This window comes from Tamandua tetradactyla, chromosome 9, assembly GCF_023851605.1.
Source record: "Tamandua tetradactyla isolate mTamTet1 chromosome 9, mTamTet1.pri, whole genome shotgun sequence".
Lineage (NCBI taxonomy): Eukaryota > Metazoa > Chordata > Mammalia > Pilosa > Myrmecophagidae > Tamandua > Tamandua tetradactyla.
The window spans coordinates 85,263,716-85,290,235 of record NC_135335.1 but is presented as its reverse complement, the minus strand read 5'-3'; the positions used below and the strand labels follow the sequence as shown (position 1 = coordinate 85,290,235).

Here is a 26,520-nt window from a genome sequence, read left to right as displayed (position 1 = left end):
CTATCCTTGCTCAGAGTTTCAAAGAAAGAGTTTTAGATGAAGGAAAAATAATTTTATATTGGTGAATGTAATCAGTTCTGACTTCTGTGACCTTGAGTTCTACCAACCAATCCATACCGATCCTAGAAATGTTTTGATTTTTGCTTCCTTGAAATTTATGGTTTTACTTACTGTCATACAACCAATTTACTTATGTGAATCCAGTTAACTTTATATCTTTTTAACATAGGAGGGGCAAAGATGATAGCTGTCAGTAGTGCAAGAGGTCTACAGCACATAAGGGAAATGATTTTTCACCACAGCATTTTCTATGTTCTCCAGTCACACATGATAATGAAAAGAAAGAACAACCAGAATCATCTATTATTACCAGTCAGGATATTTCGATCTGGTATTAATAGAAACAAACTCATTGATTAAGACTCCTGGTCCTGGTCTCTATGTTTCATTTGCTGTTAGTGGCATCCTTCTTTAAAGGGTGTGCATGTACACACATGTATCTTCATCTGAAGTTCATTCATTCAATCATTAACTCAAGTTTTATCAACTGCCTGCTATACTGGGTTGAATAGTGTACCCCCCCAATTCATGCCCACCCGGACCTTAGAATGTTACCCTATTTGGAAATAAGTTCTTTGAAGATGAAATACATTAATTTAAGATGAGGTCATATTGGACTAGGGTAGGTCCTAAATCCAACAACTGGTGTCTTTATAAGAAGAAAAACACAGACACAGACACAGACACCCACAGAACATCATGTGATGACAGAGGCAGAAATTAGAGGCATCTACAAGCCAAGGAATGCCAGGATTGCTGGCAACCAACAGAAACTAGAAGAAACAAGGAAGAACTCTTTTCTAGACACTTCAGAGGGAGCGTGGCCATGCTGACACCTTGTTTTCAGGCTTCTAGCCTCCAGATCTGTGAGAGAATAAATTTCTGCTGTTCAGTCACCTATGTTGTGGTAATTTGTTATGGCAGACCTAGGAAACTAATAGGCCTATTAAATGTCAGATTCTGTGCAATTACTGATTATTTTAGAACTATTACTCATTGATCAAGTAAGAAGAATGCTCAAAGCTTTGAAACCCAATGACAGGGCTTAAAACAAACTGGAAGCTTACATCAGGTTGGGTGAGGTGCATCCAGCTACGAGGAAAGTTGTTTGTGCCAAAGTTCAGGGTCACCAAGTCAAGCAGAACGTCAGTAAATGCTTTATTTCCTATTAAGCCTAATAAAAGAAGAAAAAAATTTTGTTATTTATTTTATGTGATATTCTTTTTCTTTTGCTAAAATAGTAGAAATTAGCATTTGTAAAATTGTCCTGTTCATATAATTAAAAAATGTAACCTTTAGACAAATAGAAGACTTTTGAAAACCTCAAAATAAAAACCAATTTCCTGATGTTTCCCCACTATTGTTTCCCAGTTAAGTGAAAGTGTCTGTTTGGCCTAGTAATAATTCACTCCAGATTGAGAAAAATACTGAGACTTTATATTTTAGGCTGGAGTTTCCTTTGGAAGAAGTTTCATATAAGCTGTAGGGCACAAGAGTAAAAAAATTGGGGAAATATAGGATAAAGATATTTCAAACGATTGTGTATCACCACTATGATTGTAACACATTTAACCTCTCTTGTCTTTTAGATCAGAATATATATTTGTTTTGAATATGTAGGGAGATTTGAATTGTAATACTGGATTGAATGATAATTTAATCATCCAACTAGTTCAATATTCCCAAGTATACCATAAAATATCACTAACTTTTAAAATATTTGTTCTTGTCCACTAACCTACTTAATTCTGCCCAAAAGAGAGGTCTGTTTTTGTCTATTTCTAATTTCAAATTAAATGCACATGCATTACAAAAGAAAAAGGCAAACAAAAGAAATCAATCTGCAAAAAGAAAAAAAAAAATGTCCAGCTAATTCCAAGTAACAGAGATACCTTATGGGGCCAGGAAGGAGTGCTACATGCATTCAGGTATCTTTCAGTTCCAGAGAACACAGCTGCTCATCTTTGTGTAGGAATAAGAAGAATGAAATACAGATGCAGAATCTCACCTTTTTTCTTTTTACATTGAAGTTTTTAGAATTTAAAAGACCTCACTTGAACATTATCATTTCCTCTAACCTTTAGGAAAATCCAACAATCTTTTTAAAATTTCAGTGGTTCATACCACATCTATAATTTTGAGATTTGGAAGGTGAGCAGAACCTTTCTTTCTTTGATACTATTGGCCATCTAGTATTGTTCAGAAATAAATTCTGTATCCTTTTTGATCAAACCTGGATGCAAACTTACAGAGATGAGAATATTTTTTCAAGTATTTTCGATTTTCAGTAAAACGAGCTTTATATGATACCATATTGGTTTTCTGATAAATTAGAAATAAGTCATTCATGTTTCAGAGGTTAAAATCATAAATACAAGCTTCTGGAGTCAGGAAGAGTCTCAAAGTATTTAAAAATTATGAGCAGGCAATACAGTTCAGCTGTCTCTAATGGCTATGGAGGAAGACAAAGTATTATAAAACAAGCTTGTTAATCTGAGGATCTTAGTGTGAAATATGAAGACAATTTTAATATTTGATGATGTCACTTAAATGGTCAACGCATGTGGCGACGTGGTTTCCATATATAATGTAGTAATGCAAACAGATGCACTTACAAATCTTGTTCATGTATACAAAAGAAACTCTTTTCAGTTGGACTCTAAATTAGCTGTATAATGTAAGTATCATTTAGAGTTAACCAAGAAAAACAGGCAACTGCAGATCAGGCCCGGGTGAACTCAGAATCGCAATCTGGTCACCCTTACCAATAGTTCTCAAAGATCACATGAACATAACACCACTGAGGAGGAACTCACATCTCCACCCAAAGAATGAGAAAGAAGTGTGGGTACAGAAGAAGTAGAGCTAGAAAGTTACAGGACAACCAATCTTTGGATTTTTTTTTTTTTTTTTTGCTTTGAATGTTTGGAAGATGCCAGGTGCCTTTTCTGTTTGTCGAAGACTGGCTACTATTTTATTTTCATATTTCAGTTTTTTGAAAATATTTTCAATGAAAAAGTCAACATTTTTCACATTGCTAATCACTTTCATAATGGCTTTCTGAGTTGGATGAGCAATCTGAATTAGATCTTGTATCACCAGTTAAAGATGGTGTTCTTGTATTCCATAAACGGATAGCTTTCCTAGGGTCAAAGCTATTAATATCTGGAGAATTCAACTGAATTATCAGGAGATCTGTCATACTTTCAGCCTTGATTTTAACATGCATGCGTGACTTCGTGCGTTTCATCTGACTAAAGCCACGTTCTGCTTCAGCTGAGCTTGCAGGGAGGCTTAGCACAAGGTCGACTAGCGTCAGGATATTCGGAAACTTGTGTAAATAAACAGAATTCACAAAATCCCAGGTCAATTTGTGAATGTTCTGAAATCTAGACGGGAGAATGGAAAAATGCAAAAGATTGAGAGACTCCCAAGTTTTACACAGGTATTTACAAATATCAACTAGTATATTCAGCACACTCTCTTTCTTACCTGGCATAAATCTCCAATTTCAGCATGCTCCATTCAGTGTCCACTTCATCAATTTTCACATTGGCAGCTTCCAATATGGACTCATAATGCGCAATCAGTATGGATATTTCTTTTTCTCCAAATTCTAAAATCAAGATGTAAAAGAAAAAATTTACATGTATCAAAGAAACTCACACAAATAGTCAAAGAACAATAGATTCAATGTCAGCACATATAGTTACCTTGATTTATCTTTCCAGGCCACAACTTAAAGCTTCCAATCATGGTTGCCTTCACCACATCTTGGCTGGCATCTCTGAAACAGCCTTGCAGCCTCTTGATAAGATGTGCTAATACCGTGTTTCTTGTGACAGAAATGTTTCCCTCGCCACTGAGGCAGTTACCATGAAAGTGGGTGAGTGAATCCACTATGCGTTCTTGTGGCCCTGGTCTGGGAGAGAAATCCACCCCCCCAAAAAAAATTACATGAAAAAGCACCTGAAGAATAATTTCTCAGGTTGAACTGTCTGGTATGACAAACCCTCAAATCATTCCCATCCCCTCACCTAGTTTGGTATATTCTGAGCATTTCCAGCGTTGACTCTAAGGTGGCAAATATGTCAGCAATTGAAGAATTTCTGCTCTGAGTGACATGGGATAGAATGCTGAGGACCTTAATGACATCTACCAAGAAGTGGGCAAATTTAACAGTGTTGGCGTGGAGAAGTAACTTTAGAAGTTCTTTGGCTTTCTGTTCATTGGCGTCACTTCTGCCTTCACCTGCCTATAATACAGATTGATAACAAAACAGTGGTTTACCTTTCTCCAACCTATTACTTCAAAGAGCATGATAAAAATATTTTGTTATTTTGAAAAAGGCAACATAAGATGTTATTCCAAAATTACTTACCAAATGCAGTTGCTGGACGATTGCAGGGTATCCCTTAAGAAATTTCTGGAGAGCTGTCTGTAATCCATGAAGCCACCTCCTCCCAACTACTTGAGAAGGCATCACAGGTCGAAGGTGAAGGTCTTTGAAAGCTGCTATCAGGGAACTTTTACGAAGCGGAGACTTGTGATAGAACTGATAAATGCCATGAAGAAGGTCTCTGACAGTGTTGTACAGGGGAATGCTCTGGAACACTGCCTTATAAGATAATTCAAGGCGATGTGCAAAGCAATGTACAGTTTGCACACATGGCTGGATTTCTCTTAAAAGCAGGGCCACCCCGTTGTTCTCACCTTCCATGTCAGGGGCTCCATCACTTCCAAAACCCACCAGTTTCTTGGCCCAGTCATGGCTCGAAAGGCTAAGATGAAGATTTATCTCTAGAGTTCTCTCTATGGCATTCTTAATTGCCAGAGGATCTTTCTTTTCTACTGTCTGTATCCCAACAATTTGACAGTGCATTTTCCCTGCATGTGCAAACTGCACATAGACAAGTTCGGCTTCCTTGATTGATCTGTCTGCAACTCCATCACTGATGACAGAGAAAAATTTACATTTTTCTAGTTTCTCCCTTAGATTTCTCCGTTCCACTTCAGCAATAAAATATGCAAATGTCCTTGCTGATTTGTTAGTTCTAAATACTGGGCCAATGTCAACACCCTTCATGTCATCCAACGTGCACATCCAAGTAAAATCTTTGAGGGGACGTCCCGTCTTGGCGATTGCGTGGCACGATCTGAATAAATTCTCTACCCTGCCAAGAGTCACTTTGCTCATGGTTCTCACCATCAGCTCCCTGGTGGCTCTGTTCACTGTAGAACCACTTGTTGCTTCCATTAAGGAAGCCTTAGCATGAGCCTCGCTGAGATGATGTGCGTTGAGAAATTCAGTCCTAAAGTTATCAGTGCCACTTACAAAACTCACTTGACTTCCCCTCGACTTCACTCCATGCTTATGACACAGGCCACAGAACATAAGATTTAATATCTCATCATACACAAGCCATGGGTACTTTTTTAGCCAAATTTTCAAAAATTGATCGTTCCTCTTCGGAAGGTAATAGTCAAGCTTCCGTGACCTTTTCTGCTCCTTGGTGACTCGACGCACTTCATCTGGCGCATCTCTGCCTTTAAAATAACTTCACCTTGTTATTTTAATCAATCATCAAATGTCAACCCTTGGTTTCACTTATTCCCTGTCCCCCTTGTATGATTATTATTTCTGGAACAATTTTATGGGCACTTACTACTTATCAGGCATTCTAGTAAGTTTTTAAAGTGGTTTATTTAATTTAATTCTCACAATTATTTATCGCCACTTTTATAGTTAATAAAATGAACCAGGTACTATTATCATCATTTTAGGGATAAGAAAATCAGGGCACAGAGAGGTTAATTAGTGCAATGTCACAATGCTCTTACGCGGGGGAGCTGGGATTCACTCACACACAGTCTTACTCCACAGACCCCACGTTCACACATTTTTCTCTTAAAGATTCATTGTGTGAGCAAAGAGTGCTATGGTCTTCTAAACTCTAAAATCCATGCATAAGAGGGACACTGCTTTCTGTGGCTATTTTCCTGCCAGGGTCAGAAAACATAACAATAAATTCTGGCAGAGTGACTGCAAGGTTTGCCTTGGATTCTGCACCCCTTCTCTCCTGCCCCAGTGCCTCCTTCTCTGGCAATGATAAGGAGAGTTTATTTATTTACATGAAAGACTTCATGCTTCAAGACCCTTTTCAGTTGGTTTGTAAAGGAGCTGTGCCTTACCTCATCTTATTCTTTAACCCAAAGATCTAACTTTTTACACACATTTGACCATTTACCAGGGAGGGGAATATTTATTTATCTGGAAATAGAGCAGAAATATCAAAATAAAACAATACCTTAGATACCATTTCTCCCTGAAGTTTCACTAAGAACCCCAAGGCAACCCCCACACACATATATGTCTTCCATGCACAAACTCTTTGTCACCACAGTCATCAGATAATTTTGCCCTATTTTATAATATTATGAAAAAAATGGAAGCTGTGTGTGTGTGTGTGTGTGTGTGTGTGTGTGTGTGTATAATATTATTTTAAAACATCTCATGCTAACAGACATACATATTCAAAGTTTTTTTCTGGCTGCTGCTTTCTGATCCTCAACCACATTCTAAGCTTCTTTTAACCTTACTTACTTTTTTCATGCTTTATAATGTTTGCTGAGTGCTAAGCACTTAATAGATGTTGGAAGAAAGAAATCTTCCTTAACTAATTTTCATGCTCTCTTTTCAGTTGGAAACCATTCACATTAGTTTATTTATCTCTATCCTTTCGTTCCTGATGATGTCTAACTCCTATTTTGTCCTTTAGTCAGTCTTTCTGGAGTTTTTTTTTAAAACAGGTCCCTGTGTTTTTTTTCAAGTTCTAAATATTGTTGTATTTCATTTAAAATTAGTCTCCCGTTGTTGAAAAAACATAGTCTACACCTGCAGCCTTCATTTTCTCATCTAAACATTGGATTACTTTCAGTCTCCTGTACCGAGCCCTTAGCACCAGACCAGAAGCCTGCTCTGCAAATATGTTGTTGATTATGTGAATGAATGTAAGAAGAAAATAAGTCTAAAGTAAAGGACCTGGGTGGGCCAGGGCGGCTCAGCAGACAGAGTTCGCACCTGCCATGCTGGAGACCCAGGTTCCATTCCCGGTGCCTGCCCATGCAAAAAAAGAAAAGCACTTAAAGTAAAGGGCCTTAGCTTTTACTACTAATTTAGCTAGTTCTTATGTTTTAGTTGTAAGGACAGATTTTTTTTTTTTTTTGGCTGTTATCTTGAATATGCACTTTCATTTGCATAATTATTTTCTTGTGCAAGTTCTTGTGCTTCAAGAGAACATGCTTCATCCTGAAGAAACACCTGAAACTCTGCCCACAGATGGTTGTAATAGGGTCTGAGGCTTCTAGAGTCACTAGTGCATTTCTGTGGTCTGAATCTATCTAGCGGAAGGCGTTTACCCACTGAGAGAACTGTCCAGCACACAGGGCCATACTCTTCTTTGCTGGAAACACTACATTTTGTCACTGGGATAGATACTTCTGTTAATAGTATTGAACAATCCATATCATTCCTTTTATAGGAAAACTTTCTATATTTCTTCATTTGTGTAAATGTTTGACTAATTTCACTAAAGCAATTGATATCAAAATATGGGGCTTACCTGCAAATAGCCATTATTCACATTTTTATAATTTCCTCAGAGATACTAAGGCTAGAAAAAGTCACAGGATTTTCTAGTTTCCCCTTTCAGGAGACAACCCAGGTGCCATTTCTCCTGTCTCCCAGTTACTTGAGTCTACGTAGAGGAGACTGGATGGTGTCTGCTCATCTGTCTGACATGGTCTCTCCCCCCTCCAACCCATTCTCCACATCCCTTGACATTGAATGCCTTTGATAATCCTCTCCTGCATGTTCTTTGCATGCCACTTGTGATTTCACAACTTAACCACAAGCTGTCTTTGTGGTCCCACTCCTGACTGCTAGCTTCCAGTTAGTCTGTTAGCTATTCCCTAAATATGTCATGCAACCTCACAAAGCTTTACATTGGTTCCATCTTCCCCTTTGCCTGTAAAGTCCTTTCTCTTCCTGGAAGATTCATTTCAGAGTCTCCTCTGGATTAACCCCTATGCTGACCCATATGAGAGGAAATAACTACTTCCTTCTCTGAACTGCAAAAATTGGGTGGCTGAATGAACCAGTTTAGCGCTTACAACCTAGAATTCTTGGCCTCAGTCAATCACTAAAAATCAGGATCTCAAGGGCTCAAAAGATGACTCCTTGTCACTTTATTAGAACAAGGTTTTAGTCCTTGACAACTAAATGCTGCCTCTCTTGAAGAAGGAGCAAGGATACAGAGTGGGATGGTCTGTGTTCTCTCCAGATAACCTCTCAGCAGAAGCCAAAATAGCTGTGGACCAAATCTTTTGGGCATTACTTGGAGGACTTAAGGGACCATAAGGAAATGGGGTTCTTATGGTTTAAGTGGGGACAGAAGAACATGGTTAAAGTGTTCCAGTTTCAACAGACTCCGAATTGCTTCTTTTGGAGAAAGGCCATCTTCCTGATGTATTTAGCACTTGATGTTTGGAGACAAGCTGTACCTGTTCAGAGCTGACTGTGGTACACAAAATAAGTGTTTTTATTTCAGAGGCTTTCAGTCCCTGCAGAAGCACATAGCCCATCCTTTAATTCTACCACGTAGTATAATTTTTTCTGGAAGTATTGTGGGGATGATTCTGCATGTGCCTACTAGGGTACGTGCACTTCCAGGGTACTGAGGACACTAATAAGAATAATTTCCAGCAATATTGTATAATGTTATATGCTATGCAATAATATGATATTACTATAATTATATAATAATGGTTTATATTATACTTAAATTGAATATTCTACATGCCGGGCACTTTCGGAGCACTTTACAAATATATATTGATTACTTTAATCCTCATAATAGTCCCATGATCATACAAAGACTTTGCCAAGATCTGCAAGGCAATGGCAGATGTGAATTTCAAAAAAGCTGTCTGATTCCAGCCATCTCAGCACAGGGTTGGGGTGGGTAAGAAGGGAATTAACATGTCAAATGCTAGCACAGACCTGGTCCGACATATAGTAAGCACCAGGACAATACTGGTTATTGTTATAATTCAGAAAACATTCACTAAATCTCACTTTTGCTGGGAGTCTGCTCCTGGCTACAATTTCTGAGAAAGACAGCGGAAAGAGTATCTCACTAATACACTGGTTGTTTCTTATTCAAACTGCACCAAAGACTCTAAATTCTGGCTTTTTCTAGGTGGCAAGAAACATGCAACCATGACCAAATTGTGCCATTGCATTTTGCTTGATTTTGTATGATTATTAATCACAAAATCAGTTTTTCTTCTGGCATCTTTGTGGCACTCATAATGAGTGGTATTTTATGCCTAGTTGCCATCTTTACCAAAGGAAATTTAGAATCATGATGAGTGGCAAAATGTGACCAGAAAAGGAGAGCTGAAGATAAGCTTTACACTATTTGATGCATTTTCAATTTTATGTTAGTTTTTGTAAGGGCTATTTTAATGACTGCTTTTAATTTTCAAGTGGGTTAACCAATACTCAGCAGAAAACTCCTGAAGTTTTAGTTATTCCTATTTATATACTGGGATTAGCTACTCACAGGTGTTTAGAGTATTCAGTTATTTGTTTTCATCAGAATGTATCCATTTCCCTTAATAATTTTATTTATGTAGTATAATTAAGAATTGCAAAATGTATTTTAATGATATCAACACACCTTGTAAATTTACTCAAAACTGTTACTGGGAGCCCAATAACCTAATGACTGCTCTATGTACATATGTATGCTTTTTCCTAGAAAAATCTATCTGTTAATATATTTCAGTGAGCTTGAAAGTTACTTCATAGGTATCATGGGTTGCATGGGAATATATGAAATATCAGAAGGAAATGTCCATATTTCTGGCTTATACCAGAAATAACAGCAACTTTCAAGTTCAAGCAGGAAGTTCTGTAGAACCACACATTTAGAAAGGTGCCAATTTCAGCCAATTGCTCTGTACTTTCAAAACAGATATCACTCAAACTAAGATGATCTTTTGTAAATGGATTAATAAAATGGAAGACATCATAAGATTGTTTTTCAGTTTTTGGAAGGAATATTTCTAAAGACTTCATTTAAAAGATGGATGAGTGTAAATCATTTAAGATAGTGAACCATGATTTCAGAATTGAGGGAGACAGACTAAAGCCAGAAGATGCTTTGTGGGCCAGGTGAGAGGGATGAGGGGATGAGTGGTAATTACTGGACTTTCTTGGGGGCAATGCCAGCATTTGAAGCTTGACTTTCAGGGCTCAACAGAGAGTCTCCAGTTCTCTGACTCTGGGCTGGAGAAAATGGAATGATTGCTAACTCTCCCCTTCCCTTTATAACTAACAATGAAAGCAGTACCATAATCTCAGAAACAATGACAATGAATACTAGTTCTATCGATACAGTGCTGGATACCGTGTTAAGTATTTTACCTATATTTCAAAAGCAACATATGCAATATATATTTTTCAAATGTTGTAACTAAGCTAATAAAGAAAAGAGTTTAAAATGTTTGTTCACAAACTATAACACACTTTGAACCATCACAAGCCCCTAATCCCACATATTATATAGCTTTTTACTTTCTGGGGTGATTACAACTGTCATTCTTAATTCTGGATTAATTCTCCAGCTTGGGTGTATGGAGCTGTTCTCCAGACAGAGAAAGCTGTCCCTTCCATTTGCTTCAGTTCATGCAACCAGAGAAGGAAAAGCAGAACAGTTTCCTTACCAGTCTCTGAACCTTCAACTCATGCCAATATCTACATGTTGACTAGTGGTGGTTCCCCTAACTTTAAATACCTTTGTATTCTCTTCATTAAATCACAATACCCTCCAAGGTATTCCTTCAAAAGTTTGTCCTGAGAGACTTTACTGGACACTAATTTTCCTTTGCTTTGCATTTATGAAGAATTATATAAAGTTTACACTATAATCTAGAGAGAATTTAAACATTGTTTATATTTTCTTTATTTTTGCCTTTTCAAATTATACTGTTAGCTTTCTAGGACAAGTGATTTGCCTTTCACGTTTACTTTTTTAAAAATATAACTCTCCATTTTCTTTCTTGTCACTCTCTTTTCCTCCCTTTTCATATTTTCTTCCTCTTTCTTCCTACCATACTCTGACATCAGTTGTACTGATATATAAATGTATGTGTTGACATTTTTGAGACCAAACAGTTTCTAGAGTTAATCTTCTAAGACATACATATTTCAAGTTATAGCTGCTCTTTGTTATTTATTTTTAAATTTTAATTGAAATGCAATTTCTGGTTTTAAGGTTGTATCCAACAATTATCATGAATATTAGGAGCTCCTCTGAAAGGGATTATAAATTTCTGATAATTTTCAAAATCTACTTCTACTTGTTCCACTGCCCCCTAAAGTTTTTAGTTTTGTCCTGCTAACTGGGTGATTTCTTCCCAGCCACCTTACTGTAGAATTAAAACAAATCATATTTCATGTATAAAATCTTTTACACATAACTTTTAATTTTATATGTAAAAAATAGCATGGCTAAATGAAGAGTAAAAGCAACTTTGAGCAGGAAATATGTAATAAAAGGGCATTGTGAAGCCCACATAATTGGGAAGAAGAAAGAATATGCCTGACTGAAGGGTTTCAGAAACTTCATGGGCTGGCTTAATAGATTTATTATTATTATTTTAACTCATTGGTACATTTTCTTCCTGTCCAAAAGCTTCCAACCTGTATTGGCGCCTATCTACAGCTGTAGTGAATTTTACACCTTGGAGGATAAAAAGCCTGATTAAGCTGATCAAACGAACTGACATATGTTAGGGTAGGGGTTTACCCAGGGTCACACATATACACCTATTTTGCCCATTGGGCTTAGCAAGGACATTTTCAAACTTAGAGCAAGGTGGAGCTCTTTTTACTAATGAGATTTGATGTGAGTTTCTGGTAATCCTGGACTTTCTAGAGTTAAATGAAGTACAATCATTGTGAGAGCAGAATTAGATTCATACTAGACTAAAGTCAGTTGAATATTTTCTAGGAAAAAGTAATGATTTTCCAATAAGTAAGATATGTAAGACTATAAAATAGACCTATCTGCGAAAGACAACTTGGTTTTGTGAGAAGGGGCAGGGACTTTGAATCTCCAGGGTCTTGACTGATATGTGACCATAGGCAATTTGCTCAACTGCTGTGTGACTCTGTCCAAGCCTATACAAAGGAGATGATAACCCTATGCAATCTGAATTAATTGTGCTATTGAATGATGGAATGCATCAAGAATATCTGGATGTAGAAGGGCCTGAGTAAACAAAGCCTATGCAGATTCTATAGCAACAATAATAACACGTGAAAGACATAAAGATTTGTGTGCAGAAAATAAGCACACACATATACGAACAAATTAATATCTGTTAGTAGCCTAGTTTGTTCTGATCATTTTCTACTGAGCATTGAGGGAAAAGGTACATATAGAAAGGGAAGTTCTCTACCCTCTGGTCTCATTCACAGACTAGTGGGGAAGGCAGAAACACAAATTCACAATCCCAAAATAAAACCTAGACTAGAAGTATGCACAAAGGATGTCTCTCAATTACCAGATAGAGTAATACTCAATTTTACCATCTTGCCATGCAGGGGATGGAGGAGGGCAGGAGTGGATTACCAGGAGTGGGGATCACAATGGCGTTCAACGTCTAGTCACTGCGGTTCTTCCACACATAAATACATATATTCAATTCAGATCTATGTTGCATGAAGCAAACATATGATAAACTAGAAAACAGGAAAGACCCACTTTAGCACCACACTGATTTCACTTTGGGGCAAGACATTGTCATCCTTGTTATTCTTAACCTTTTTGTGCTCCTTTCATTATATTCTTTTTTCCTACCTTTTGGTGCCATATCTAAGAATTGATTTCGAAGATTGTCAAGCTGTTCGATGGTCAGCGTGCCATTTTCTTCCTTTTCTACAGGTGGAGGACGTGTCGGTGGGGGAGGATCTGGGAAGACTTTTATATCACCATTAATGAAGAACTCTTCTTGGCTTAAATAAAGTTCATTCTGAATTTTGGTAGAGGTTTCAATGTGATAGCGAGCTACTTCAGTTAATTTTTCAACACTGAAAGTGGAAAAATGATCAATTATCCCCACTAAAGATCTGAAGATACTTATTAGATTAATATTATTTGTTTATAAGATATATGCACAAAAGTGAATGTATTATATAGTTAAGTTAGGCAGTTTGATCTGCATGTTCATTCTGCTCAAGTTTATTTTGGGAAAAAAGCAGCATATAATTAAGTTAATGCAAATTAATAATAAAATACATATCTATTACAAAGTTTAACAGTCAGACTTTTACAGAAAGTTGAACAAAAAGAGAAGACATTAAATATGGTTTTATTATTATTAGAAAATATTTTACTTTATATTCAAGATTATGCTAAGGGATATATTTCATTCTAAGTATGAGCCAGAATAAGGTTAGGTGGCAGAGTAAGTCATATCTTATGACTGTTAGAATATACACTTATTTAGAATCAGTATAAATTAAAGAGTGTATCAAATGGTATAATGCATTTCTAGAAGAGTGACTTTTCTCTAACTGTATCAAGGAAGTTGATGTTATCTAAGAAGGATGGACAACTGCATAAAACCATCGAAATTGCTTTGCTCTCTTCACAAAGTATAACAAATCCCAGCTAGGTCACATGGTTATAAACAGTACTGTAGTTACGAATAGCAGGAACCACTATGGTGAAGTGGAAAGAGCACTGGCAGCTGAGTTCTCATTCTAGGATGCTCTCTGACTAAGCCGACTTCAGCTGTCTGCATTTCCTTACCTATACAATGGAGCCAATAACACATTACTCTCCTATTGTAGGGTTGTTAATGTGACATCATGTACGGCAAGGATTTAAACTGTGTCATATAGTTATGACGATACTTTAAAGGTCAGAGAAGTTTTGTGCATGAATAAGTACAATTATTACCATGTTGAAGAAAAGATCTTGTTTACATGAAAGCTTTTTAAGTTACAGGAAAACACATTTATTTGTTTTTATACAACTCAGGAACACCATAAAATTTATATACTGAAAATAGAAAACAGTATTAGTTGCATTTTTTGAAAAGCTTTCCTGAATTAACTCCAGCATGTTGATTTTGTGAGTGTCCATACGGTATGGATGATCTAATTAGGTTATTCTTGAGGGCACTGTGTGCTGGTGGGGTTGGTGATAGGGAGGTGATAGGTGGAGGTGGTGTAAGGAGTAGGCAGAGGAGAAGGGCTTTGGATAGCTCCTGAGTTTCAAATGTAAAGGAGGAGGGACCCCTAGAGTAGACAGACCCAACCACAGCCAGGGCATCAAACCATGTGTGCGCCACCTAGTGGAGGCTTACTAAGAGTAACTGCCCGAAGTGGAAAGAGAGAGAAAAAACACTGGGTAAACAAAAAGCAGGATTCGAAGTTTAAAGACATCTGATAGCTCTTTTTTTTCTTCTTCTTCTTGATTCACTGAAGAGTTTTTGTGATAAAACAGAAAGCATAGCTGAACATTCCCAGGTTTTGACTTCTGTGGTCACAATATAGCATCGGCAGATTCAGAAGTAGAGATATATATGACATAAATCTAAGAAATAGGAATGCAACTGAGAAAAACAAGAAAGCATTTTCACTTGACAGAGAAGTAGATGTTAGCCATCCATTCTAAGAATGAAGAAGATATGTTTTTACTTGTAAGTGGCAGATGGAAAATGGAGCAGAACTTCATTGCTCTTTGTTAATGAGTGACTGATATAGTGAATTATTTTAAGCATTACTGTGATATATAATCACCATATTAACATATATATACCTATAACACACATAGCTATAGGTATATATATATACTGACATAAATATGACATACATACAATATGCCAACTTATCTATACCAATTTTTCTTTTTTTCTTATAGATTCAATAATTATAAACAATTAGCCTGAAGATTTTACAGCAGGACTTTCGTAATGAGACAAGCACTGGAGAAAACAAATCGTAACAACTGATTTTTAGACAACAATTGCTGTCTCTGAGAATACTCACCATGGGAATCTTATGTATGCGGCAACTTAATAAATTTTCAGTACATGTTCACTGCAAACCGTAGTGTATCATAGAATCTAGGTCTAGCAGAAATCTCTGAGATAGCCTGATTAGAGTGTTTCCTTTTATAGCTTAAGCTGATGAGGCCCAAAGTGATTAGGTATGCTTCAAATTTGTAGACTATGTAGGACTAGAAATTAGGTCTCCTGTTTCTCAGATGACAGCTATTTCCATTCTGTTGAGCTGCTTCCTTTTTCTTTAAGGGGAGATGTAAGAAGATGAACCTTATTGTATCTCACTAGCAATGAGAGTCTGGAAAGCCTTTGAAGAAGTGGGTGCTACCCGTACAAGAGGATCAGCCTAACGGGTGAAACATTCCCATGAACGGTTTTGTAGCTTCCCTTTGTTGGTGTCAACTTATAATAAGCCTGGTTTTAGAAAAGTAAGCAATACTATTCTACATCAAAACTATTTAAAAATTGCCCTATATAATCTTACCTTGTAAACCAAGGTTCTCATTGGGCACTGTGAAAACCAAACTCATCAATAACATATAAAAATGGATATTGCAATAAAACCTGTTGATTCATTATTTATAGTTTGACAACACAAATGTGATAGTAAATGCTCAATGCAAGTGTTTATATATGTAATTTCCTAAAAGATAAAGATTTATATTTGTAAGCGAAATTTACATTTGCAAATACCTTAATTTTTTAAAATCAATTTTGGCATTAAGGAATTAATAAAGTGAATTTCTAAAAAGCCATGCAGTACTGTACCTGGCCATTTCATTCAAGTACCTTTCACCAAGCCACTTTTCCAAAAGTTTATATACATCTACTACCTTTGTTACTATATCTTCAAGGAAAGTCAATGCTTTTGTCTTTATCAGTTCAAGTCGAAATTGCGTGGCTATCTCTATTTAAACAGAGAAACAAGGATTTTTAAGATTATAGGTACATACATTTTCTGATGAACTGTATTTAATTTTATACTAATCATGTTTCAATTTGTGAAGCTTTAGACACATATTAATATGCCAATATAGATAATACCATTTTGCCATACCATTCCAAAGCAAAATGTAATGTATGGTAGTGTCAGTTAAGAGATCATTTGCACCAAAACTATAAATGGACTGTATAATGTACTGCATTTCATGGCAAGAAACTTTTGAAAAACTTAGAATGGGAAAAAAAAAACCTCCTTGATGATTTTTGCATTTTAAAAAGGCGGGAGACGGAATAAAGTCTCTTATCACACTATTTTAACATTTTACTTTTTAGTCTTTTTAGACTAAAAAAGTAAAATTAGACTTTTTAGACTAAAGACTTTTAGACTAAAAATCTTTTTAGTCTTTTACTTTTTAGTCTGGATTTATTTTCTTAATGAGAGGTCTCATTAAGAGGTACAAAACCAAGCCTTCTTTCAATATGTAAAATCACACCAATTCTCTAACATTTTCTTTTTGTTTCTATTCTTTGAGATTTTAAGTACTGCTATTCCTTTCCTAAACCTTACTGGAATTCTCTTGGTGATTTCTGGAGATCTTGGCAGCCAGTCAAGCCTGTGATAAGTGGATGCCAAAACATCAAACTTATATGTCAGTGAAATCTGTGACTAGAACTCATATAGTCAGATGAAAACAACCAACTGAATGTTAAGTTTCCATTGGTTTGCTTTGTGGTCTCATAGACATGGTCTAAGGCAACTGATGAGCTACATGTGGGCCATTTGCCAACAGGTCTATTTTCTCCTCCAAAGCATTGTCTTAATTCTTTTGAATTGCTACCTTCAAATTGCAGGGCGGCAAGATGTTCTTCCTTTATTTTGAGCCTCAATTCTTTTTTCATTTCCATTTCGGTGATTTCCTCTGCTGTTACCATTACAGGAGAGGCTTCTGCCATAGGTGGTGATAAACCTGAGAGGGCAATGAACATGCAGAGTGAACTGACAACATTTAAGCATGTGTTTGGTACTTGCATAAACCTCCAGGGATTTGGAAACTATAAACCTCCAGGGATTTGGAAACTACAAGCCCTGGTCCCCAGAGCGTAGAGTGGTAAAACATTGATAGCTCTTCTTTGAGAATCCACCACGTAGTATCTGGGCTGAGCTCAGCTAAAAGCATCCCATTTGAATAGCATCATTGGAAAATAAGGTGTGCAGCAAGGCCAGAAAGAGTTACAGATTCCAGATTCCCCAGAGTTTGGGGACTGCAGTTAGTAAAATCCAACATAATATATATATGTATACATTAGCCTCCTGCAGAAATAACACTTCATAAGGAATAGCTTGTAATTGCAAAGTGTTTCTCATGTCTTCATCAAGAAAGGCCAGAGAGGGCCGCGGTGGCTCAGCGGGCAAAGTGCTTGCCTGCTATGCCGGAGGACCTCGGTTCGATTCCCGGCCCCAGCCCATGTAACAAAAAACGGAAAAACAAAATACAATAAAACAAGAAAATGTTTAAAAAGATGTTTCCCTTTCTTCCTTCCTTCCTTCCTTCTATCCTTCCTTCCTTCTCTCTGTCTTTCCTTTAAAAAAAAAAAAAAAAAGAAAGGCCAGAGAATTACCTCAGAAAGGTATGGTCTAAGTGCAACTGATATTCAAAAATCTGCAATCTACTTAATTATCTTTTTTAACCAGTATTTAATTATAAGTACTTTAGTGGTAACATAAAAGAATCAGAAATTAAGAATTTGTCATTATTTGTCTTATTTGGGATATGGCAATGTAATTCTAGTCGTTTTTCTTGAGGCTCTGGACCACTAGGGGTTCCTAATTTGTGAAGAAGATATAAATACAAAGAAATTATAATAAAACGTGTTAATTGCAGTAATAAGCCTATGCACAATTTATAGATGAAAGAGAGATTAATTTCTCTGGACTTTTGTTTCAGCATCTGTAAAATTAAAGGATTGACTTGATCACTTATTCCATTAAATTAAACAGGATGCTGTTTTTAATTTTATTTTTAGCACCTGGGATGCTAAAATAAACCTCAAATGCTGTTTATTTTATTTTCACATCTAAGATGGGTTCTTTACTGCTGTCTACTTTCGTCTTGTTAATTCCTACTTATCTCTGCTTAAATGTCTTCTGTCCCCACAGAGGGAGGTGAACTTGTCCCCAAGTTACCTGTACCTACTTTATCAAAAGGACAGTGATCTGTCAAATGTTTATTTCTGCAGCTGCTAAGCTTCAGCTCTAAAAGGCAAGGGCCATATTTTGTTCTCCTTAATTCACTATTATGTCCTAGCATCCATTGTAGTGTGTTTCACACAGCAGGCGCCTCATAAACAGTGCGTGAGCAATCAATTGATGGAGTGACCTCTCCTCTGTCCCTCTCTTGCCTCAGGTCACTTCAAAATAAATAAATAAATAAATAAAAGAGGAAAAATTCAGAAGCGAGAGTAATGTTTGTTCCAGAGGTATCTCTAAGGTTAATTGGGTGTCTCCCCCAACCTGAGTTTTCTTTACTCTTTAGTTTCCGTTTTGCCTCTGAGGTAGAGATATAGGCAGGAGGCCTCTAGTAGAGGAGTGTGAGCTGGAATTAAAGTACCCCTGAGACTTTCACACACAATTCACTTAAAAAATTTTTTTTTGGCGTGGGCAGGCTCTGGGAATCGAACCCGGGTCTCTGGCCTGGCAGGCGAGAGTTCTGCCACTGAGCCACTGTTGCACCGCCCATACAACTTGCTTTAAAACTTCTGTTGGTCACTGCAGCAAGGGTCAGCCCCTTTGTACATGCTCTTGAGATGACATAGTGTTATCCTGGAGTCCCTTGAACATATTCAAAACTACCTTTGAGGTTTGTTTACACAAGATACACTCAGATATTTGGATAAGCAAGTTGGGTGGCACTGGCATGCAATATGATTTGCCAAATAACACACAGCTCTCAGAAACTTAGGTCCCTAATATAAATGTGATGGACAGTATTCTAGAGCTTTGTGGCTGGTTAAAATGCTTGGTTTTCACCAAAGAGAGGTTTAGGCGTTCAGGGTTCAGTGTGCTGACACCATGAATACCTTTTGTTTTTTTGTTTGTCTTTTGTTTCTTGGGTTCCTTTTTAACTTTTTTATTTACACCTGTCTGAGGAGATTTTTCTTTCGGATCTGCTGGCTGGTTTTCTTCTTCCATGAGCCTCTGATGAATTTCAGCAGCCACCTAGTTGCATAAGAGAAGTATTTCAGTTAATGCAACATTTATGAAGTATAATAACCATTTGGATTTGGTTATCACTAGATTCCTTTGAAATATCATTCCACTGTAAATAACCAGGTCTTATGTACTCAGTCTCTAGCAGAGTCCACACTGAGATTTTTTTTTTTTGTGCCTGGTCTGGGACTTGAACCTGGGTCTCACGCATGGAAGGTGAGCATTCTACCACTGAACCATCCATGCACCCCACAGTCCGATTTTTTACTTCAGTGGTAATCTTGCTCTGTCTCAAGATGCAGCTTCCCTGCAGTCATCTGCTTACTTTCTCAAGCATTCACTGCAATATGTTCTTATAGTTTTTACTCATTGCCACCTTTAGACTATCACTGCTCCATGTTTATGCAAACAGTACTCTCTTTTTAAAATCTCAGACTTTATGAACTTAATGCCCTCTATTCTTCCAATATCTTGTTATCTGTTGACCTCCAAGATTGGGCATACCTCTATACCAGTGTTTCTCTACCTTTTTTCATTATTAACCCCCCGTGGAGCTTTTAGACATTTTTTTCCTAATTGCTCCCCTCACAATGAAATTTTAAAACCATAGATACATTGTATAAACTGTTTATGTACTTTATGTATTTATATACTTTATACATAAAAAGAGTAAGGCCCACCCATCACCCTATTGGGGATTGAATCACGTCCCCTGCAATAGGCGTGTTCAAGCACCTAATCTCTGGTCCTGCTTCGGTGTGAACCCATTGCAGATAAGATGTCTTCAAGACATTACTTCATTGAAAGTGTGCCCCAACTGAATCAGGTTGAGACTTACCAGATCACTGGAGTCCTATAGAAGAAGAGTGAGAGTCAGAGGGAGAGAAAGTCATGAGGAGCAGCCTGAAGCAGAAAGTCAACAGAACCCAGAAGTGAAAGAGAAGATGCTGCCATGTCATTGCCATGTGATAGAGAAGCTGAGGACCAAGGTTCATGGGAAGCCAACCCTGGAATGCCACAACCTTCAGGGAGAAAGCATTGTTTTGCTGATGCCTTGATTTTGGACTTCTCCTACCTTCAAAATCGTGAGCCAAAAATTTCCATTGTTTAAGCCAACCAATTACATGGTATTCGTTTTAACAAGTGGGTTACTAAAACACCTCCAAACCAATTTTTGAGAGTGTATGCAGGATATTCATTGGGATCATGGACTCTTGACTCCCGGGCTTCCTTTCTACCCTAAAACTTGACATCATTCTAAGAAGACAAAATACATATGAGGATGATCTGTCCCATAGGCTAACATCATGGTGTTGGTTTTCTCTACCCCTCCATTCCAACACTCCCTTTCTTTTACTTTCCTGATTGTCCCTAAGATTAATCATATGGTCCCTCATAATGGCTGAGGATTTGGGAAACACTGCCCATGCCCACAAGGGCAGGGAGGGGCACTGTGGGGATTCTCTTCCCCTCTCCTCTAAGGCTGGCTCTGTCTTTGAGTCAATAGAAAATCTTGTCTTAGGGCATATGCAGTTGAGGTCCTACCTGAAGTAGAAGAGAGGGTGGACCTTATGAAATAACTTCAACTGCTGTGGAGAGGTGATGGGTGTTTATTAGTGTAGTCCTAAGAACTGAGAACTGAGAAGAGAAACCCAAAACTTATGCACATACTGTGGAGGCAGTAGCAATGTAAAACTGAAAACTTTAAAATCTACATAAAGAAATTGATGAAGAAAGAAGGGTCCTTGGGGGCTTTTTTTTAAAAATTAATGTGCTTACTGTATCCAAGTCTGATGCTATTTCTGAGGAGAATGGGATGAGGGGATGGTAGGACATAGGAAAACACTGATGGAATGACTAGAAAGGTGAATAAGACACCATCTTTTTCTGCAAAGAAATTTATAGCTTTGTGGGTGAGAAAGACCAGTCACTTTCTGCCATCTCCACTTCCTCTCACACTTCATGTCACATGGCTTAACAACCATCCCCAGCTGTTCTACGAGTATTAAGTCGCATTCTATTCTCCAAATGGGCTTCAATTCTCCCCAGAGTTGAATCAGTCCTTCCTTGAATTTTTCATAAATTTGAACACCTATGCTGTGCTCACTAGGGGATCCCCAGGAAATGCTTTTTAATTGGTTGAATTTCTTAAAAAATAATCATATACCACAGAATGCACCCACAGTCACTTCAATCTTGCAGAACCTTGAAGGGACACAGAAAAGTTATAGGGATTGAACCAGTCTATTTATTTATTTAATTTAGTCTGGTGCCCCTTTGATAAAAATGGATTTCATGCTATGTGCTGTCTTTTCAATTTCTTGGTAACGCTGAAAGCAGACTTGTTAACATTCCCCCCTCAATTACTAGCAATTCATTTTCAAATCTCTTCTTGTGAAGCACGACAGGTTAGCAATTTCCTTTAAGATTGGATTTTCTACTTTGTAAACAACCTTGTGATGATGAGGATGATAATAATTATCATCATCTTTACCTTTCTGGGTCACTTCCCTCAAAGCCCTTGGGTCTTTTTCAAAAATCAACATAATTCACAAAACATACAGTAATCTAACTTGTAAGGCTGGAAAAAGGTTTTCAAATAATGCTGTGACATTGTGGGTGTTAAATATGACTTGTTTCTTTGAAATCACTCCACACCTGCCAATTAGAAGAAAGTTTTGCTGAAAATTAAAATAGAATACTAAATGAATAGCTCCTGGTAAAACTGCTGTGTAGAAAAAGAACTTTCACTTGTATTGTGCTGATTTCAGGTGGTGCTGTTTCTCTGCAACAATTTACTCTCATCTGGAACTCCAAAGTCTATTAGGGTCATGTGATGTTAAAGTCATAAAAGTTTATTAGAAACACATAAAATAAAGACTCACATACAATTATTAGCAATATTAACTACTTACTGAAAATCCCCCTCCCCTCCTTTTTATGTGATTTTTTTAAATCCATAGGAAAAATGGTACAATTTGAAATATATTTCTTAACATAATGCGCTATAATATTTAAAGCTTCTGAAGCCCTTTCACATATACCATTTCATTGGATCATTTCAACCAAACAAGAAAGGAAAGACAGGGTGGGATGTCCCCCATGTTACAGATAAGGAAATGAAAACTCAGAGAGGTTAAGTGATTTGTCTAAAATCATGCAGCTATACCAAGAAGTGTAGCCAGTGCCCTTTGTGTTGTCGGATCCTTTATTTCTGATAAGGTAGTTTTTTAAACTGTCATTTTTCCCAGATAACTCTAGTGAGATTCATAAAACTTGTAAATTATATCTTCATGGCTCAATTAATAATAAGAGTACTAACTCATGTTTTTCTCAGAGCTCCTATACCATTGAGGTCTCAAAGGAGATTGACAACAGAAAGATGAGGTTACCCACTCTCTGGCTCTTGGTAGTTGTGGTCTCTGTGAGGACTAGCAGTGTTATTACCATCATCCTCAACATGACAGGGCCCAGCAGCAGCAGTAGCAGTGACACCTGAAGACTGTCTTGAGGGCTTTGCATTATTACGTTAGATGCGGGCATTGTCCAGGGTACCTTTGATAAGAGCCCTGCCCTTAGAGGTAGAGAATCTAGTTGGGTATCATAGTGGGTTGAATGTTGGCCCCCCAGTCGATACATCCATGTTCAAATCCCTAGCCCTTGTGCATATGACTTATTTGGACAAAAAACCTTTGCAGATTTAATGAAATTAAACATCTTGATATGAGGTCATTCTGGATTACCTGGGTGGACAATAAAACCAGACCTAATGTAATTTCAAGAGAACTGCAGAGTGACACAGACATGGAAGAGGACAAGGTCAGGCAAAGACAGAGCAGAGATTGGAGTTATGCAGTCACAAGCTCAAGAACACCTGTAGCCATCAGAAACTGGAAGAGGCCCAGAAGAATTATTTTCTTGAGAGCCTTTTGAAGGAATATGCCCTGAAGATATTTTTATTTTGAATTTCTAGCCCCAGAACTGTGAAAGGATAAATTTCTATTGTGTTAAACCATGAAATTCGTGGTAGCAGCTTTAGGAAACTAATACTGGAATCTTGTTGAAAACAATTAACAAGCTAAACATTACGGAGGTTCAGAGTCTCTACGTCAAGGGTTTGGGATTTATGATGGCTACTGGAGGTCATTGCATTAGCCCATTCCTTCTCTGGTTAATGAAGGAATATCATTTTTTTATCCTTGTCAGCATCGTATATTTTGCTTTTTTCTGTGGTTGTTTTTAATAATCTAACAATCTGTTTTAATTGAATCACTCTGCTCATTTTCCTTTAATGTGATTATTGCTATATTTGGGATATAAGCTTGCCATCTTACTATATGCTTTCTATTTGTCCTGCTTACTTTGTTTCTTTTCTTTTAAATTGAATACTTATGAATTATACCATTTTCTCCCCCATATTAATTTGGAAATAATACACTGTACTACTATTCACTTAGTGTTTATACTATAAATTACAACATGAATTATTGACTAAATAACAATTAGACTTTGATCAGGCAATATTCATAGTGTAATTCCTAGATAATCACGAAGAGATAGCACTACTTCCACATTAACAGAGGGGGAAAAGAAAGAAAAGATACAGAAATGACAAACATAAGTGGATGAAAAATGATTTGACATGTAAACAATATCTGAAAGTATAATTTAAGAAAAAAATATTTTAAAAAGGCTGCCTCCTAATATGAAAAGGTTCAAGTCATCAGAAAGATTTAACAGTTTAAAATCTGTATGCACTTAAAATTTTATGGCCTCAGATATAAATGAAGCAAGAATGGACAAAACTATAAAAAAAAGTGAATAAAATACACACAGTGGTTGATTTTATCACGTCTTGTGATAATTCAAAGAACAATTGGACAACAAATTTAATGAAGACAAAGGAAAAGTGTATACATAAACACACATATACATACATATACTTCTAAGAACACACAAAACATTTCTAAAATTGAGCATAAAGTAAATTTCAAATAGTATCAATAGATTTATATCAAAGAGAGTACATTTGTGCAAAATGTAATTCTAGACATTTATAGTAAAAAGAAAATTCAATATACCTTCAAAATTAAAAATATACTTGCAAAATGCTTTGAAATGGAAGACAAAAATAACATGTTCAAACTTGTGAGATATAGTTAATTAGGTCACAGAGGGAATTTTATAACTGAAAATGTATATATTAGAAAAGAATAAACACTGAAAATTAATAAAGTAGGATCCAGATTAAAAGCCTAGAGAAAGGACGTGGAGGCTCGGAGCTCCATATCCAGCCCAGTACCTTCTTGCTTGGCCCTCTGGCAAAGAGGCCACACATTGTTTATTACATATTTCATATTATAGTATAAACACTACATGAATAGTAATACAGTGTATTATTTCCAAATTAATAGAGGGAAGAAAATGGAATAATTCATAAATATTTGATCCAAAAGAAAAAAAAAAGAAACAAAGTAAGTAGGACAAATAGAAAGCATATAGTGAGATGGTAGACTTATACCCCCAATATATCAACAATCATATTAAATGAAAATGAGCAAAATGATTAAATTAAAAGGGATTGTTAGATTATTTAAAAACAATAACCAAAAAGGGAGGAAAAATTAAAATGAAGAAAAAAACAAAAACACACAGTAAAGCAAATCAATAAACTTAAAAGTTAGTCCTTTCAAAAGACTAACAAAATTCATGACCTTTTGTCTAATCTGACCAAAGAGGAGGAAAAACACAAATAATTAACATCAGAATCGTAAAGGAAAATGGAATAGATACCATAGATATTAATATAAACATAAGAGGATACTTCAGGCCAATAAATTTGAAAATGTAGAAATGGAAAATTCCTAGCAAAATGCAAATTTATTTTATTTTATTTTTTTAGCTAGCAAAACACAATTTAACAAAACTAATCAGTTTTTTTTTTAAAGAAACAAAAAACACAAAGTATCCTGTATCTATTAAAGTAAATTAATCTTTAGGAAACCTAAACAACAGCAAAATAACAAAGACACTTTCTACAAACTTCCTACAAAACTATAGCCTAGATGGCTTCCAGTGAATGTTATCAAACATTTCAAGAAGAAATAATTCCACAAACTCTTTGAAAGTATAGAAAGAGAGGAAACGTAACCCACCTTGATTTATGAGGTTAGTTTTACCTTGGTTCTAAAAGCTGACAGTATGAGAGAGGAAAATGATAGAATTCTCTCATTCATAAAAGTAGATTCAAAAATCCTAAAGAAATTATTAGCAAAACAAGTCCAGCAATATATAGGAAGGAAAATGTTTCATTACAATGTTGAATTTATTCCAGAAATGCAAGTATGTAAGTTTAACATTAGAACATCAATCAGTAGAACTTTCCACATTAACAGAAATGGAGAAATAAACATAAAGTCATCTTAATAGATGCAGTAGGAAACATCTGATAGTCCCATTCATGGGGGGAAATACTCAAAGCAATCTAGAAATGGAAGGGAACTTCCAAAATCTGGTAAATAATATCTGAAAAAATTCAACAGCCAATATTTTTTGACTTGATAAGTTGATTGTAAAACCTATATAGGAAGGCAAAGAAACATGAAAGGGCTTAGTATGACCTATGAATGCTCAAGTATTATGCACAAATTTATCTACTAAAGTTAAGAAAATCTCATATTCCTAGTTCTCTACCGAACAGGTATGTGTGTACTTGTATGTGCTAGTTTGAAAGGATGTATGTCCTCTAGGAAAGCCATGTTTTAATCTAAATCCCATCTCATAAAGGCAGATTAATCCCTATTCAATACTGTATGTTTGAATCTGTAATTAGATCATCTCCTTGGAGACGTAACCCAATCAAGAGTGGTTGTTAGGATGAATTAGAGGAGATGTGTTTCCACTCATTTGGGTGGGTCTTGATTGGTTTACTGTAGTCTTATAAAAGAGGAAACATTTTGGAGAGTGAGAGAGATCCAGAGAGAACAGAGAAGAACGACATAGCCATGAGAAGCAGAGAACCCATTAGCCAGCGATCCTTGGAGATGAAGAGGGAAAATACCTCCTGGGGAGCTTCATGAAACAGAAAGCCAGGAGAGAAAGCTAGCAGATGATGCCTTGCTTGCCATGTGCCCTTCCAGCCAAGAGAGAAACTGTGACTGTGCTTG

General features: G+C 36.5%; 1 protein-coding gene across 8 annotated transcripts in view; it reads right to left on the bottom strand.

Moving 5' to 3' along the window:
- The window catches only part of SPEF2 (sperm flagellar 2), a 221,590-nt gene that overhangs the window by 25,959 nt on the left and 169,111 nt on the right, over positions 1 to 26,520 (bottom strand). For 4 of the 8 annotated variants that reach the window (XM_077116961.1, XM_077116958.1, XM_077116960.1 and 1 more), the window contains 10 exons: positions 19,225 to 19,363; positions 16,986 to 17,114; positions 15,973 to 16,111; positions 12,993 to 13,222; positions 4,442 to 5,607; positions 4,098 to 4,315; positions 3,774 to 3,982; positions 3,553 to 3,676; positions 3,265 to 3,449; positions 1,128 to 1,234 (listed from right to left, as the gene is read on the bottom strand). In XM_077116961.1, coding sequence (XP_076973076.1) covers positions 1,128 to 1,234; positions 3,265 to 3,449; positions 3,553 to 3,676; positions 3,774 to 3,982; positions 4,098 to 4,315; positions 4,442 to 5,607; positions 12,993 to 13,222; positions 15,973 to 16,111; positions 16,986 to 17,114; positions 19,225 to 19,363 — 2,646 coding nt within the window. Of the gene's footprint in view, positions 1 to 1,127; positions 1,235 to 3,264; positions 3,450 to 3,552; positions 3,677 to 3,773; positions 3,983 to 4,097; positions 4,316 to 4,441; positions 5,608 to 7,661; positions 8,637 to 12,992; positions 13,223 to 15,972; positions 16,112 to 16,985; positions 17,115 to 19,224; positions 19,364 to 26,520 lie in introns of those variants that run through there. The other 4 variants (XM_077116962.1, XM_077116963.1, XR_013157929.1 and 1 more) reach the window with 3 other exon arrangements.